This window comes from Watersipora subatra, chromosome 3 (assembly GCF_963576615.1).
Source record: "Watersipora subatra chromosome 3, tzWatSuba1.1, whole genome shotgun sequence".
In the NCBI taxonomy this organism is placed as follows: Eukaryota; Metazoa; Bryozoa; class Gymnolaemata; order Cheilostomatida; family Watersiporidae; genus Watersipora; species Watersipora subatra.
Window position 1 is genome coordinate 33060893 of NC_088710.1, and position 15602 is coordinate 33076494.

A 15602-nucleotide genomic window follows, 5' to 3' on the forward strand; every position below is an offset into this window, starting at 1 on the left:
GTACATGTAGTTACCTACATAGAATTGTTCAGTTGATATTCACTGTTTCCATGATGTGGATTTGTGGTCGCGCACATGTTGCGTTTGTGCACCGTGTTGCGTTACCGTGTGAGAAAGGTTTCAATGAACATTTGCATGATGTGGATTAACGCCGCCGCTCTGTTAAAAAACTTTAAGAACTCTACAGAAGAGCTCATAGTGGCGCAGTCTTGTCATACTTAGCAGCATTCAGAACATTAGAACATTTGGAACCACTCAAATCGAAATAAAACGTCTAAAGTGTGTAAATGTTTAAAATGGAATAGCTTGCGCAGCATTTTCTTGCGCATTATTCGTAAGTACTGTTTCCATCCGCAAGCACGAAACATTCGAAAAAGATTTACGAGTAACAAAACTCGCTAGGATTGCTGTTTCCATCTTGCAGATGGTGAGAATTTTGTGCATCATCCATATCATCGTAACATATTCATTGTCTCTCTGACAAGAACGAGGTCTATTACTAGCCTGTTAGGACCACTTACAAGCGTTCTTCCTATTGTAATGCCTATCACTCACGTTCGCCATTGACAGTATGCTAATCTTAACATTTCGTTTAGTCTATTTTGAGTTATTCAACATCAGCTCCCATCTATCAAGGAGTTATATCTCTATGCACCCATGCGTGTGAACATATCAGTCGTGAAGCTTGAACAATTGCTAGCTAGCTTCGCAGCATGAAGGTGGCTCTGTTCTGCATCATTAGTTAGTTGTAGGCGGCTCGGAGAGGCTGGTATAGTAACTCAGATAAAATGCATTAGGTGCCCGATCAGTTCAACATATTCACGTGTCTGCACAGTCATTTCTTGTATTGTTTGATTTGTTTGGACTACAGCGAGTTAGTTTGCTTTAGAGCTGCTAGTGCTCTGGAGATGTAACCTTAGATCTGCCTACTTCCTCATCACAACCAAACATTCTCATAGTGTGAACATGGAAGGAGATCATGTGGACTTAACCGTTTCAAATGGACAGGAAATAGGTAAGCTTTCTCTGACCATGTAAACATGTATGTATAATTTGTATTGTCATTGGTAATCAACAACAAAACAATTTTTTCGTTATATGCCAAAGGAAAGAAAAAAATGTAAAGACCGAAATCAAGAATTTTTTATTAAGTTGAACGGACGTGTTTTTAAAGTTGGTAATCCTGATCTACCTCGTTTTTGTCAAGACGGGTAATTCTTAGCTTTTTCGCGTGTTTAAAGAGAAAATTATGGTAAAAATATGCTAGTTATGCACGAGAGGAGAGGGAAACTCTCTGGGTCGCGAGTAGACTGAGATCCAAGATGTTGCTTGATGTAATATTAGCTAATAGCAGCTTCAGCTAGTGATCGCATTGTTTGTGGTTGACCTTTCAACACCAATTACAACTGTCACATTGCTTGATGTTTGTCTGGCTGATAGAAAGTGACATAGTTTTTGTATCGCGGCACTTGTTGTTGTTTGATATTGTGTGACCAGCAATAGGCAACTTCCATGACAGCTCCAAGGTGTGATTGAGTCTTTGTAACATCATATCTCATAGGTATAAGCAATTGTTTCTGGCCTTTTGTTGCTGGCACTGATGCTATCTTGTAGAGTAGGCTATAATGTTACACACTAGTTTTATTCACGCCTAGTGTTAGCATGTCCTCTGAGATCTGGTCCCGCGTGCGGATTGACAACTGGTGGTCACTAGTGATGTAGGGAGGTTTTCATCTCCCCACTGTTTGGTAATTCCTGAATGCGTAATGCAGATGGCTTTGTGAAATAAAATGGTTTTGACATCTTGAATTTATTTTTCATTAACAATCTTTAGCTTATGTGGCATGGATGAAAGGGGGGCGGGGATTGAAATCCACATAAATTTTTTCACTTGTTACTGTTTTTAGGCCTACTAAAGTCCATTTTGACTGCAATAATTTACTTTAGCCATGTGGTCAGTCTATATCTTCTGATATAAATACATATTTAGGGCAGGATGCGTAATGTCCAGTAATGTCCAAATCATGAGTGATTGGTGCTTTACCAGTCACCGATAATATCCTGCAGAGCAAGTCCATTAGGTTATGGAGTACTAGCAACCCGTACAGCAACAGGTAACGCTAGGTGTCCAAACGGTTCCGCAAAGTTTTAGGTTTTTGACATAAACCAGTGGTTCTTAATGTGGGTTAGATTGAACCCTAGAGGTTCGGTGAGTCAGTCTCAGGTTTGTGAGTCAATCTCAGATGTTCATCCAGTGGAGGTTTTTCAAAGGCAGCGGCGGAAGTCACACTGATTTGTAAGGTCATGTCTTTATAAAAAATATATGTAATTTGTTGTGAGTTCATGTGTTGTATTGGGTTTTTCTTTGACCACAGTGATGTTAATACACGTTCATATTGTGCACCCTACACAACATAATCACAACACAACATCCGCTCATTACATTAGCTTAGATTAGCTCTCTGATCGGAGGCGCATCTTGTAGGAAGTGTTAAAAAGATTAGGCTTGGCTCTACGAAGGAATCAACTTACATTTGCATGGAATTCTGCTGGGTAGTTTAACACAACCATCAGGGAAATACATTGATCTTCTAAAAGCTGTTTTACCTACTACTACTGCTACTGAAAGTGAAGTATGTGAGGCATTCCTTATGGTACATGAGGGCCGATTAGGAGAAGCTACCTTCGCTTGGACTATCAGTATAGGCCCTTATCTAACTTTAATAACCCCTAGTTTCCTTCAGGCCTCTGCTATAGATTATAGGCTCAATTATTGTAAGTAGACAGCTTGTATTCCTCCATTCCAAATACTCACTCCACTTTCTTCACAAATGATTGCTTTGCTTGTTAATGGCTTTAATGCCCGGCATTTGTTGAATAGATTTGTTCGATTGGATAATTTGTGTTTGGTCTAGTTTTTATGTTTGTTGTATTAACAGGGGGTTACGTGTAGTAGGCCTAGTTGACTCTTATGTAGTTGTTGTCTTATATGGGTGTTACATGTGAATTGAGGCATATGACAGTGGATGTAAGGCTGGAATGTGTCATCTGGTTTGAAGGAGATGTTTACTGACTCACTGCATGGTTCTCCTAGCAACAGTTGTGCAATTCTTTATGCTTAGCTGGTTTTTGGCCTCCATGGATAACAGCAATAGTCACATTGTCTTAGTAGTCATACTGTCTTAGTAGTCATACTGTCATGGTAGTCGTACTGTCATGGTAGTCGTACTGTCATGGTAGTCGTACTGTCATGGTAGTCGTACTGTCATAGTAGTCGTACTGTCATGGTAATCGTACTGTCATGGTAGTTGTACTGTCATGGTATTCGTACTGTCATGGTATTCGTACTGTCATGGTATTCGTACTGTCATGGTATTCGTACTGTCATGGTATTCGTACTGTCATGGTATACGTACTGTCATGGTATACGTACTGTCATGGTAGTCGTACTGTCATGGTGGTCGTACTGTCATGGTGGTCGTACTGTCATGGTGGTCGTACTGTCATGGTAGTCGTACTGTCATGGTGGTCGTACTGTCATGGTGGTCGTACTGTCATGGTGGTCGTACTGTCATGGTGGTCGTACTGTCATGGTGGTCGTACTGTCATGGTGGTCGTACTGTCATGGTGGTCGTACTGTCATGGTGGTCGTACTGTCATGGTGGTCGTACTGTCATGGTGGTCGTACTGTCATGGTGGTCGTACTGTCATGGTGGTCGTACTGTCATGGTGGTCGTACTGTCATGGTGGTCGTACTGTCATGGTAGTCGTACTGTCATGGTAGTCGTACTGTCATGGTAGTCGTACTGTCATGGTGGTCGTACTGTCATGGTGGTCGTACTGTCATGGTGGTCGTACTGTCATGGTGGTCGTACTGTCATGGTAGTCATACTGTCATGGCAGTCGTACTGTCATGGTAGTCGTATAGTGGCCAAGATTTCGAGAACAGCATTGGTAGGTTTTTCTCTTCGAATCAGTTTGAAAAAGTTTTTGACGGGTTGGCTAAAAGTTGTAGTGAACGCGAAGCAAAGTGCATTACCGGAAATAGATACTAAACAAATGTGATGACAATATTAAAGTAAGTTTATCAAAATATTAAAACATAACTTCAAGTGTGCGTTTAGTAAGCTAAATCCATTGTAGCCAAATTCCTTAAAAGCTAGTTTCTATTATGTATTGTCACAACACAAATGTTTGGTGTTTTGAACGCATTGATTTCAAGTCTATCTCAAAAAGCCGCTATCCACGACGTCTGTCTCGAAGGTGAAAATTACATTCAATAGTGTACATAATGATGTTATATTTTATTGCAGATCATAACAACTTAATGGGTATTTATTACTTTGTTAGTGTAGGTACTGAATTATAACAATTAAAACACTTTTTCCACGTAATATCCTCTGTGGGTAGTTTTTCATAATATGGTAACAGATTAATTTTTCCTTAGTTGTTTTATATAGGAAATAGTGCCTTGAGATGCGAGTAAATTGAAATGTGAACTCTGTCCCAGAATGCATTAAGCTCATATGTCCGAGGTATGACTATATTAAAACCATATGTACATGTACATATGTAGAGGTTGGGATTCACACTGCATATCATACAGGTACGTCTTGTTTTGCTAGCAAAGTGACCTTTTTATGTCACAGCTTGGAGCTTGTATTGCGAGTGTTTTGTCTCCAAAACTGGTCATTTGTTCTTCTAACAACAAAATGAAATATCATGGCTATATGATTATAAATAGAAGCAATTTTAAAATGCTGTCAGTTAACATATAACATCACTGCTTTATACAGAATAGAAATGTGTGACAGTTGAAATCAAAAGTTATATCGTTATGAATGTGATAACCTTTGTATATAGTCGCTGGTTTGGCATGAATGAGTACTTGATACTGAAGCTCGATTCTGCCATTTGAAGCCAATGAGTCTAGTGATGATGCAGTTGACATAATTTTATACCCTAGGACACTTTTATTTCGCTAGTATTTAGTTTCGTGAGTAGCATACAAAGTAAAAGTTCACTGCACCTTAATTTCGCAGCTCTGATGAGTGCGAAAATATAGTGATGTGAAAATAAATGCAGTGGAACAAACATAATTAGATTCCTCAGGTTCAGTTCACCGCAGGCCTGTATTCATTGGTTGCAAGTTGGGGCGGCTAATGTTAGGCGACTAGTTATGAACACCTGGGGGTGTTGAGGGGGGGGGGCGGTGTAAGCCCCCAACAGGTGTTTCTTGTGTATGGCCTCAGCAGGGCCTCTCGTGTGAAGTTTTAAAATTTTTTTTCGTAAAGTATCAACATTTTTCTATTTTTTGAGATTTGTTTAGTTTTAGGTGATGTGACTGATGAGACGTTTTTAAATTAAAATAGGCAAAACTTGACCACAGTTAAAACGCTCAGAAAAAAGACATCTTTTTCTCTTAAGCGTTTTAACAAAGATCAATTTTGCCGATTTTATTTTAAGTTCATACGGAAGTTTCCACGCTTTCGATGGGATATGGCCAAGCGGATGTTTGGTAAAACTTGATATTTTGCAAACCTTTACAAAGGTCGTTAACAAGAATATTTTGCCACTGATGATGATAATAATGACGCCTACAAGAACTACTAAAAGTTGATGTTTGTTTCTATGGCTTCGAATAAACTGATATTCTACAGCGATAAAAACCGTCTCCATAGCCGTTGGGCAAATAACTTTTCGAATAAATGATGTTGAGGTCGAGTTATCTGAAGCAATTTATCATTGCGTGGGAACGGACCAAACAAATCCGTTAGAGTTAACCTTGTGTTTGAGATGAAATGTTACATTTTATCCGAGGGCGAGTTATCCGAGTTTGACTGTACTTAGCCGCGGAAAGTTCCTAAAAAGTTGGGACGGCTCAGCCGGCCAGCTGCCCCAGGGAATACGGGCCTGGTTCACCGATGAGAAAAAAATTTCAATTTGGGACTAATTTGTAATTGTGAACAGCAGGTAGAATGGTGTGGGCGTAGTCGATAATGCAATTTGATCGCTTGCTACCATTTGTTTCTTGGACTATCAATGAACTAAGCTATTTAATTTCGCGTTTTCGCTCGTTCGTTATGATAGTTTAATTTCGCGCATGAAATTTTCGTGAGAGGATGACTTCGCGAAAACGCGAAAGTTAAATGAGGCGAATACATAAGTGTCCTAGGGTAATACATCTAAACATGACATAGAAAAGAAAACATAGGAAACATTTCAATATGTGATGTAAAATTTGAGCAAACATTTGTCTTGACAAAAAGTAATCTCTAGCTTGCTACCTCAGAAGTTTCACTAAACCTTGCAGCTTTGTAAATCAGTACAGATGCTACCCTATCTACGAGCATTCATGTTACGAATAACAGTAGATATGAGTGGTGTTATGAGTACACTAGACGCTCCTATAACATATACCACTTATTATGTAGATTCCGGATAACGTAAAGAATTTATGTGAGGTCTTTGCTTCATATTAGGCTTCATAAAAAATTCCATATAATATAGTCTCAAGTCGGACAAGTTCTCAAATTAAATTTGAATGATAATCAATTTGCCACACTTGCAAGAGAGAAAAAAATGACACGCATATAGCGTTATATCTATTATATATACACTATATACAACTTCCGTGACATTCTAGTTTGTCATGATAGATTGTCAGATGTGTCGCTAAAACAGAGAATATGATAGCGGCGCAATTGTTCATATATACTTTACAAAGGGGATCGATTGGCGCAGATGTTACAGCGTCGGTCTACCAATTTGAATGTCACGAGTTGGAGTAGTGTCGATAGTTATCTTTTATTCTAACCATGATCCCGGGATACAGATAGATGATGAATCGGTAGTACCGTTCTTTATAGGAAAATTATTTTTGTTTTGCTTTATTGTCGGCGTATAAAATATTTGTTTTTATTTTTAATTTGCAGTATTACTTTGCTGTTTAGCGAAGTCTACTCTGCAAAGTAAGACTGTTTAGCAGAAAATGAGGAAATTATTTGTAAATGAATGTCGAAGATGTGCGCTCCCCATCAACTTGTTGTAAAATTACCGCAAACATGGTCAATGAAACCATTGAAGTTGATCAGCAAAAGGGAAGGGAAAAGTTGTTGATGCAAACCAATAATACTGCAGTTATGGCTCAGCCCACAAATTAGAAAGTTAAGTCTAATTTTTCTTTTCTGTATGGCCAAAGGGTGAGTTTGAAAAGATCTTGGAATGGGCAGGCAATTTACATGTATTTTACTGTTCGTATAAAGTAAAATCCCTATAGCATAAACATTCCTGGAACAGATTATTTACGTTGTAGAAGCACCTACTATATGTCAAAAATTGTTTATTAAAAAAAATGCTAAATATGATTTTTGTACATAGATGCCGTAAGCTAGATTTTTTAGTGCATCCATTTAATGTATTTGCATCTATTATTCATTATGGTTGGGGAAAAGTTAAAGGCTTCTCATGATAGTGGAAGTATAAAAGGAGGCGAGCTATTTCATTTGGAATGAAAGTGGCTATAATAAAGAAGCTTGATGCTGATGCAAAGATGGTGAGCGTTGCCATGCATATAACATTCATCGTTCGACCACCGGTACAATTTACAAACAGAAGGACTGTGTTGTGGAGTATGTAAAAGGTTCAGTGCCGATGGAATCTACGATCATTAGCAAGAAAAGAGGGAAAGTCTTGGAAGACATGGAGAAACCTCTTCATTTGGCTCAAGGATTAGTGGCAGCGGCGCATTCCTTTGAGCCTTATGCTGATTCAGGAGAAGGCCAACTCTATCTTTGAAGATGTTAAAGCTAAGGTTGGGATAAGAAACGTTTGGTGCTAACCACGGGTGGTTTGCTCGTTATGAGAAGAGGGCTAATTTGCATCATGTGGCCGTGATCGAGAGGCAGCATCAGTGACAAATCATCTGACAAACGAATTTTTCAAGTGTTTAAGAACATCATTGCAAAGGAAGGCTATTCAGCTATGCAAGTATTTATTGTCAATGAAATGGGTCTCTTTTTGAAGAAAATACTTACATTAGTCGTGAGGAGAAGACGATGCCCGGAGATAAAGCGGCTAAAGACTGCTTAACCTTAATAGTTGGCGTGAATGCTGACAGGACCATCAAGCTGAAGCCACTGCTAGTTTACTATGGAGCTAAACCTCGAGCCCTAAAGAACGTAATAAGGAGCTCTCTTCTGGATATGTTGAATGCAATGGCCTTGGTGACGCCCGTCATTTTTGAGGATTGGCTCTACCACCGTTTCATCCCAGAAGTGAAGTTGTATTGCCGGGAAAATGTAATTCTATTCAAGATCCTGCTGGGACTGGAAAATGCCCCTGGCCACCCCCGCACATGGATGATTTTCATCCTAATGTTCAAGTTGTATACCTGCCACCAACTACAACTTTACTTCTGTAGCTGATAGGCCAGGGCAATATCGCCAACTTCAAGAAATATTACACCTGAAGGATGTACAGGATGGTTTTAAAAGCAGTGACTTCGGACTCCTAGTTGACCTTTTGAGACTTTTGGAAGTCATATAACATCTTCAACTGCGTCAAAAACATTGAAGCATAATGATGTGAGGTTTCGGAGGTCGACCTTAACGCTGTGTGGAATGCCTTTATGCTCTCACTTCGTCAACCAGTTTAAGGGCTTTGATCAGGACAACGTCTATAAGGATATTCTTAGCAGTCTTGTCGTGTTAAGCTAGAAACTCGAGCATGACCTAGAGGAGGAAGGATTCAAGAAATTGCTGAAGTCCCATGGGGAGGAATTGACCAACGAAGACCTCATGAAGTTGGAGGCTCAGCAGTATTTTGATGATGATGAGCGGGAAGATAAAACGCTTGTCTTCACGTAGAAATTTGAGACGAAATTGTTAGCCGAGGCTTTTCTTTCATAGATAAAGCCATCGCATTCTCTGATCAGCAAGACCCAAATATTGAATGTTGCGCAAAGATTGCAAATCAAATAAATAATGCGATGCAGTGCTGTCACATAATTTATGATGCACAAATAGAGGAAAACCGCAATCATCGTTAGATCACTTCTTTTGGCCGAGATCTTCTACGCCTTCTAAGGAAGATACTCGTCAACCCTCAATTTCTTCTCCTCGGCCCTCAACTTCTTCCTTCATTGATATTATACAGGAGAAAAGAAATAAATGAATCTGCTATAACCTACCTCCAACTTCTCGTAGATCTCTAAACAAAAATGCATTCGAACGCTGACAAATATCTCCATCAGTTGATATCTATTGCTCGCAATTAACCTACGATGATCTTATAGCCTGCTTTGCAATTTGTTGGATCTTTAAATTTTTTATTTCATACTGAACTTGAAAGCATATTTTATTGCTACATTTAACAATGTTGCATTAAAGCTCATTGCACACATCGATATGTTTGCTACAGATTGCAACTAAACTGGCTTTTTATGTGTAATAGAAGAGGAGTTATGAGCGTTGATCATTGTAAACCGAGTTCAAATAATCGCAGTGACGCTATCAAATAAGCCTAATATGCTATAAATCTGCAAATTTATAAGTTAGATAATGATAATCTATCAAATTTTATAAATATATATTCAAGAACAAGTGACAAACAAACCATAATTATAATACATGCAGGAAAAAAATTAAGATTTTCTAAACAGAAATATTTGCAACATTTGCTCGACAGATTGCATTCTGATCGTTGCTTTCGTAAATACCATTTCTGTGAAACCATTTCATACCATTTCTCCGTATAAAACCACCCTATGGCTGTTCAATACCTTCCAAAATGTCTGCTGACCTCCACTCTTTATTTGCACTGCTGAGCTAGTCGATATTAGCATCCAAACAATTTTTTAGCATAGCAAAACTTTTACTCTTTGCTACTTGAAAAAAGCTTTTCTCCAATATCATAATAAACTTTTAGCCCATGCACACTACACAAGTTATAGTCTGAGACAACCTACAAAAAATTCGCTTAACCAACGGGCGTTCGAAAAGTATGTCGCTCCTAAGTTAGGGAGCGTCCGTACATCTGTAAATAATCTGTTTCTGATAGTGCCTTCATATGTTTTATGATGTTGAAACCTACTTGAATGATGTGAATACCTGCTTTATAAAATTTAAAATCATTAATGTTGATTAGTAGTAATTGAAAAAAGCAATAATTTTCTTTTATAACTAAAACAATAAATAATAAAAAAACAGACCTGTTTATTTAAATTAATTTTCTGAAGCCGTCTTTTAGCCGTTATCAATAGGAAGAAAGTGAAAGTGATGCGGAGAAAAAGGATGCAAACGGGTGGGTACAACAGATAGGCTGGTCGTAATAAATAAAGATCATCACATGTGAGAACAGAGGAGAGGCGTGGTCATTGCACTTCATCTTGTGAAACAGTTCTTTTAATAAACATGTATGTCATTTTTATTCCTAAGTATAATTGAATGACCACACTTCCTGTAGCAGACAATCACACGGCCTAGCTATGCGATAGAAACAAGCTAAGGTGTATCTAACCTGACATGGCTGACCTTTCTGATAAGAATATCTCTATTATCAGTATTTAAAGGCTTAGAGGTGCGCCAACTAGTGGATTCCTGGCCTATCCGCTAATTAGAGAAATCTTACCTAGTCTAAAGTCTCGAATATAGGCCTACAGTATGCTCATCAAGCAGGGTCAAGAACGTTATGCTATTCCTGTTTTAATTATCAGGCATTGTGGATCATTACGTTTGAGATGGTTTTTCGAAGCAATTATGTCTTGTTGATGTTTCAACTTTTGTTTCTATCGTGATTACAAACATATTTGGTATGTGTTCTTTTACAAAACTGCCTTTTAAACTAAAAATAAAGCTTTTCTTCAATATAATGACCTAGTAGTGGTGCGCCCACTCAGGGACGAGTCATAACATCTGACTCGCCCCTGAGTGGGCCTGTCATGATGCCATTACTCCTGAGATGACAAGTGCGCATCTGAGAAAAATTTCTTCTCAGCTCACTTAGTCAGCTAGCACTGTCATGGCTCCCCATGCACCACTTTTTTTTTCGCACATGGTCCGGACCCATCAGTTGTGTCCCTATGCAGGGCAAGCCAGATGGTAGCTCTTTGCTATTTTGACTCAGGAAACTCCTTTGGACGATACACTGTGTTACCATTCCTGCAGGTCCGACACTCTTCACTGGTGATAATTCAGGCATGAAACCGAATAAGTCACTGATGGGGCAGCTGCACCATTGTTAGATTGTAATGGAAATCAGCCCCTGACTTTGATAAGAGGACCTGGTGCATTATTCATACATTGATTGTACGTTCTTATCTTGTCAACTGTTATTATTTGTTTAATAAATTACACATATGACTTACTTATTACCAGTACCCTGGCAGTCCAGGGCGCCATGCGAGATCGTCAGGTGTAATAACTAAATGCACAATTATTCCAAAATGTAGCATGACGGGCGATTAGGCAGGCAGAGTCTACCAAACTGAAAGTAATCCATTTGCATACCGTAGATGGCGATCTTTTCCCTAATGCTCTAGGCATGGCTTCAGAAGCCGGATAGCCATGGCTCTTACTAGAGTAAATGTTAATAAACTATAGTAACTGAAAACATGTAAAGATGTTTATATTGTAAATTTTATTGCCATGTGTGCAAATCTCACTAATCGTTTGAAATTCTCAGTTCCTCAACCAACTGGATGAACGAGAAGCGATTGAGGTATTCACTCGATACAACCCTTAGCCTCAGATCACCAATCTGTTCCTTGATTGGTTTTGGACAAGTGTGTAGCCAACCCTTAATTGCTCACAAACAATGCAGTAACAATCAAACAATCAATGCTGTAAATATTTGTGATACCATTACTGCCTTTGAACACGCCGAAGTCGGGGAAAACTTTCACATGGTTCACCTCAGCTCATTGATGTAGAAGTTCTCTCTCACATGCTTAGCCTGCTCTTCTAGCAGTGCGAGCATTATTGCCCTACGTTCTGTATTACAAGATCTTAAATCTCATTCTACCACCAGTTGCCATGATCTCTGTTGCTCACCCGAAAGGGATTATTTGTTTATGACTGAAGAGGTCAGGGAATTAGGTTTTATTAAGGCATTAGCTATGATGCCAAAGCCTTATCATGCATTTATGTCCAGTAATTGTGGGGACTGGCGTCCTTCCCGCCACCCCTGCAATAAGCAAAAATCCACAAAATAGAAACTAATTTGGTAAAGTATATGTACGAGTCAAATTTTAACAGCAGAACACTCAAACTGCTTTCTAAACTCTGTATTTATTTCCTATGTAAGTAAATTGAAGTTATATCGATCGACTTTCAGTTGATATTTCATTTTCAGTCCCAGTATTTTAATCCAGAGGATGTACTTAGTACGACCGTAGTTCGATTAACTTGTGATTAACTGGGTTCGTTGTGAGAAGCATGTCCCATACTTGCAAATGTATTTTATGTATTTTAATTTTTTCAATGTTATTTTAGTTAATTTTATTTGTTGTTTACTTTTTAACGAACATTTTTTAACTGTCAAGTACTGAAACCGTGAAAGGTGGGATGCGAAGTAGCGAGGTATTACTGTGCGCACTTTCCAACATAGGATGTGAATGTAGAATAGTGCTTATGTACAGATTGATACATGACTCAATTTATTTTTTTTATAAATTCAGCTTTATTTTACATTATAAAAGCAATAATTACAGCAAATCCATGTTTATTGGAATTAATTATTGCAAAAAATATTTGGGTGAGGCTTGGTGTCATTCATAGAAGTAAAACTCCATAACAGTTTCACAACAATCATTATCATTGAAAAGTCTATTTAAATTCCTTTAGAGGGAGTTGAACAGTATTTACCCTGTTGTTAGTATTATATAGAAGGTGTTTCACAATAATATATATATTCACATTAAGATCCATTTGAAAATTGTTTAATGGGTATGGCTGAAAGCTACAAATGATCAAAACAAATATTTTTATAGCTCATGTAATGCCCCTGCACTAATAATTGTTTACTTTGTCGATGCTGGTTAAGATTTGACAAACCTAAATTTTACCTAAAAGTGTTCCACAACCCTTGACTCGTAATAGTGAGTTTAATCTGTCTCCATACTAGAACACTTATGGTACAAATTTGGAGTCATCCACTCTCTTTTGTTTTTGAGTTAGGGGCCATACTGTTGTTTGTAAAGTTTTTTCGCTTGCAAATAGATTATAGATAACTAAACTGGCAAGGTGAATCATTTTACAGCATCTCTCAAAAGAATTCTGAAATGATTTGGTTTTCAGACCTTGTATATTTAGGAATTGCTATCAGAGCTACTAGTATATTAGTTTGCTGTAAACAACTCCTGTGGTGTTGTTTAGTCACGAATAGACTGGCTTATTTAAAGATTTTGGAGCATTTAAATCGAGTTCAACTTCTGCTCGCTCATCCTCTGCAACATTTACGCTGAACCTAGAGGTTGGTCACTTTGAATCTAAAAATATTTATCTTTAGGAGATTAGTAAGTGAACTTTGTTAATTAGTTGTCTATAAACATGACTCGTGCAAAACTGCTCTTGAAGCCTGTAGAAACAGTTTAGCTGTTGTCTATCGGCATAAATGATGCATCATTTCACCGTGCTTGTCAGGGTGACAAATTTGATTGAAAAAATGGAATTTGGCTATCAATAGTGTGGATATAAATGCGGTTAATTGCAAGGCCGATGCATGTCATATGCCGCAGCCAACGCCTAATGAGTTATGTAGGACTTTAACGGAAATGTGCCAAAATACAAAGGAAAGGGTTATGTTGCTAAAAGAAAAGGGTTATGTTGCTAACAGCATTGGTATTGTTATTTGTCGATTCACTGTGGCAAATAGCTTTGACCCAGCTTAGATGGGTTGATACGCTATGTTCCCTTGATACGGTTATTCTGCAAGCTGCGTCATTTGCGAGATGGAAACGGCAAATATTCACAAGTCAAGTGAGTTTTGTTACTTACAAATTTGTACTAAACAATTCGTGCTTGCGAAAGATGGATTCAGCTCTTGCGAATGATGCGCAAGAAAATTCCGAACTGGACTATTCCATTTTAAACATTTTCCATTTTTCATTCGTTCCTATTTCGATTTGACAAGACAGGAATTTGTCACTACGACCTGAGGCATAAAATTCCTTATCTTTCGTAACAAAGCACTTGCACTAATTTGCAACATGCCCATGCTCATTGAAACATTTATTGCGCAGTAACTCAGTGTGCGCACAACTCCAATTCTAAATCATCTGCATCGTGGAAACATGGAGATAGTCAAATTCACAATGTCTTCTATTACTAACTGCGTGTTAATTATTTAGAGATTGCTAACTCACTCGTGAAAACTCACTCGTGAAAACTTGCTCGTGAAAACGGCTGGTGTAATAAAACCTCTTCATATTCGTGGTAATAGAATTTGCTACTTACAAACCACACCAGTAGCAAATTGCAGTTAATCTTTTAATATCAAAAGCAGAGATTGCGGGCAGCTTTGTGTGTATTGCCCCTCTATTGCCTTACCCAGTGTCTATAAGACTTGATTCATTGATAGAATCGCAAATGGAAGCTGATCTGACCGCAATACAATAGCTAAAGACCATTCATTCTACTCTCTTTTATGCCTCTAAACTGTCGGCTAACCTTATTGTGAATTCAAAACTGAGCGCCCGTAAAAATCAATGCAAAATGTTACCTTAGTACAATAGCTAACTTCCAACCAACGGGATGGTTGTTTTTAACAATCCTTAGGTCAACAAACACAGGAAGAATTATTGAGTTGAACGCTGGATTCTTAGTGCAATGTCAGTTGCGTGCACGACGCACAACGGAACGAACGGCTTTGTCATGGTGTCGGGCATGGAGCCGAAGGAGTGCGCGAGGAAGGAGGGCTGGAGGAAGAGACATGCGATACACAGGCTCTCTGTGCTCGACCGCTATCATACAGACTTAATCAGTGGGTATAACAGGAGGGTTGTCTTGGATTGATTTCCAGTAGATGTTCCTACAAGGGAGGCTCCCACAGGACCCTTATAAATTAGCTATGTTCAACGGAGCTTATTGTAGATACGTAATTAATTTTCCGGAATGTATTCCTGGAAAGATTTTCGTAAAAAATTCGATTTAATCTTGATTACCTAACCACGAACTTGTGGATTTATATGTAGAACACCGACTTGCTTATGGTGTTATGTGGTTAGTGAATTTTCCTTGTTTCCTTAAAGACAAACTGACAGCATGTTACATTACATGTATTTATAACAATATAATCTGGTATTTCGTTTTTTCAGCAATGACTTTGATGTTAGAAAAACTAAAACCCGTTTTTAACACAAAAACACTCGCGCGCTCGAAACTGCGACCTACAATCGTCAACGGCTTTGTTGATCAGCCAATGTGTGAATGCAAGACAAAAGCTCTTCCGTTGGCCGCAAAACTTATACATTTTCCTATCTAAACGCCATGTTACGTCGTTGTGGTTACCGGACATTGCAGATAGTTCTAACGCAAGGTCAAAACAGAATCCAAATACCAAAAAAGTCTGTTTTATTTATACGTGGTGGTTATGGTGAATGGTGG

General features: G+C 38.4%; 1 protein-coding gene across 2 annotated transcripts in view; it reads left to right on the forward strand.

The window, feature by feature from the left end:
- Positions 1-833: 833 nt before the first annotated feature.
- The window catches only part of LOC137391672 (ras GTPase-activating-like protein IQGAP1), an 82731-nt gene continuing 67962 nt past the window's right edge, over positions 834-15602 (forward strand). The window contains exon 1 of one of the 2 annotated variants that reach the window (XM_068078193.1): positions 834-1015. Coding sequence is in view for 1 of the 2 variants with exons in the window: in XM_068078192.1 (XP_067934293.1) it covers positions 14871-14979 (109 nt within the window). In the remaining variant the exon portion in view is untranslated. Of the gene's footprint in view, positions 1016-14866; positions 14980-15602 lie in introns of those variants that run through there. The other variant, XM_068078192.1, reaches the window with a different exon arrangement.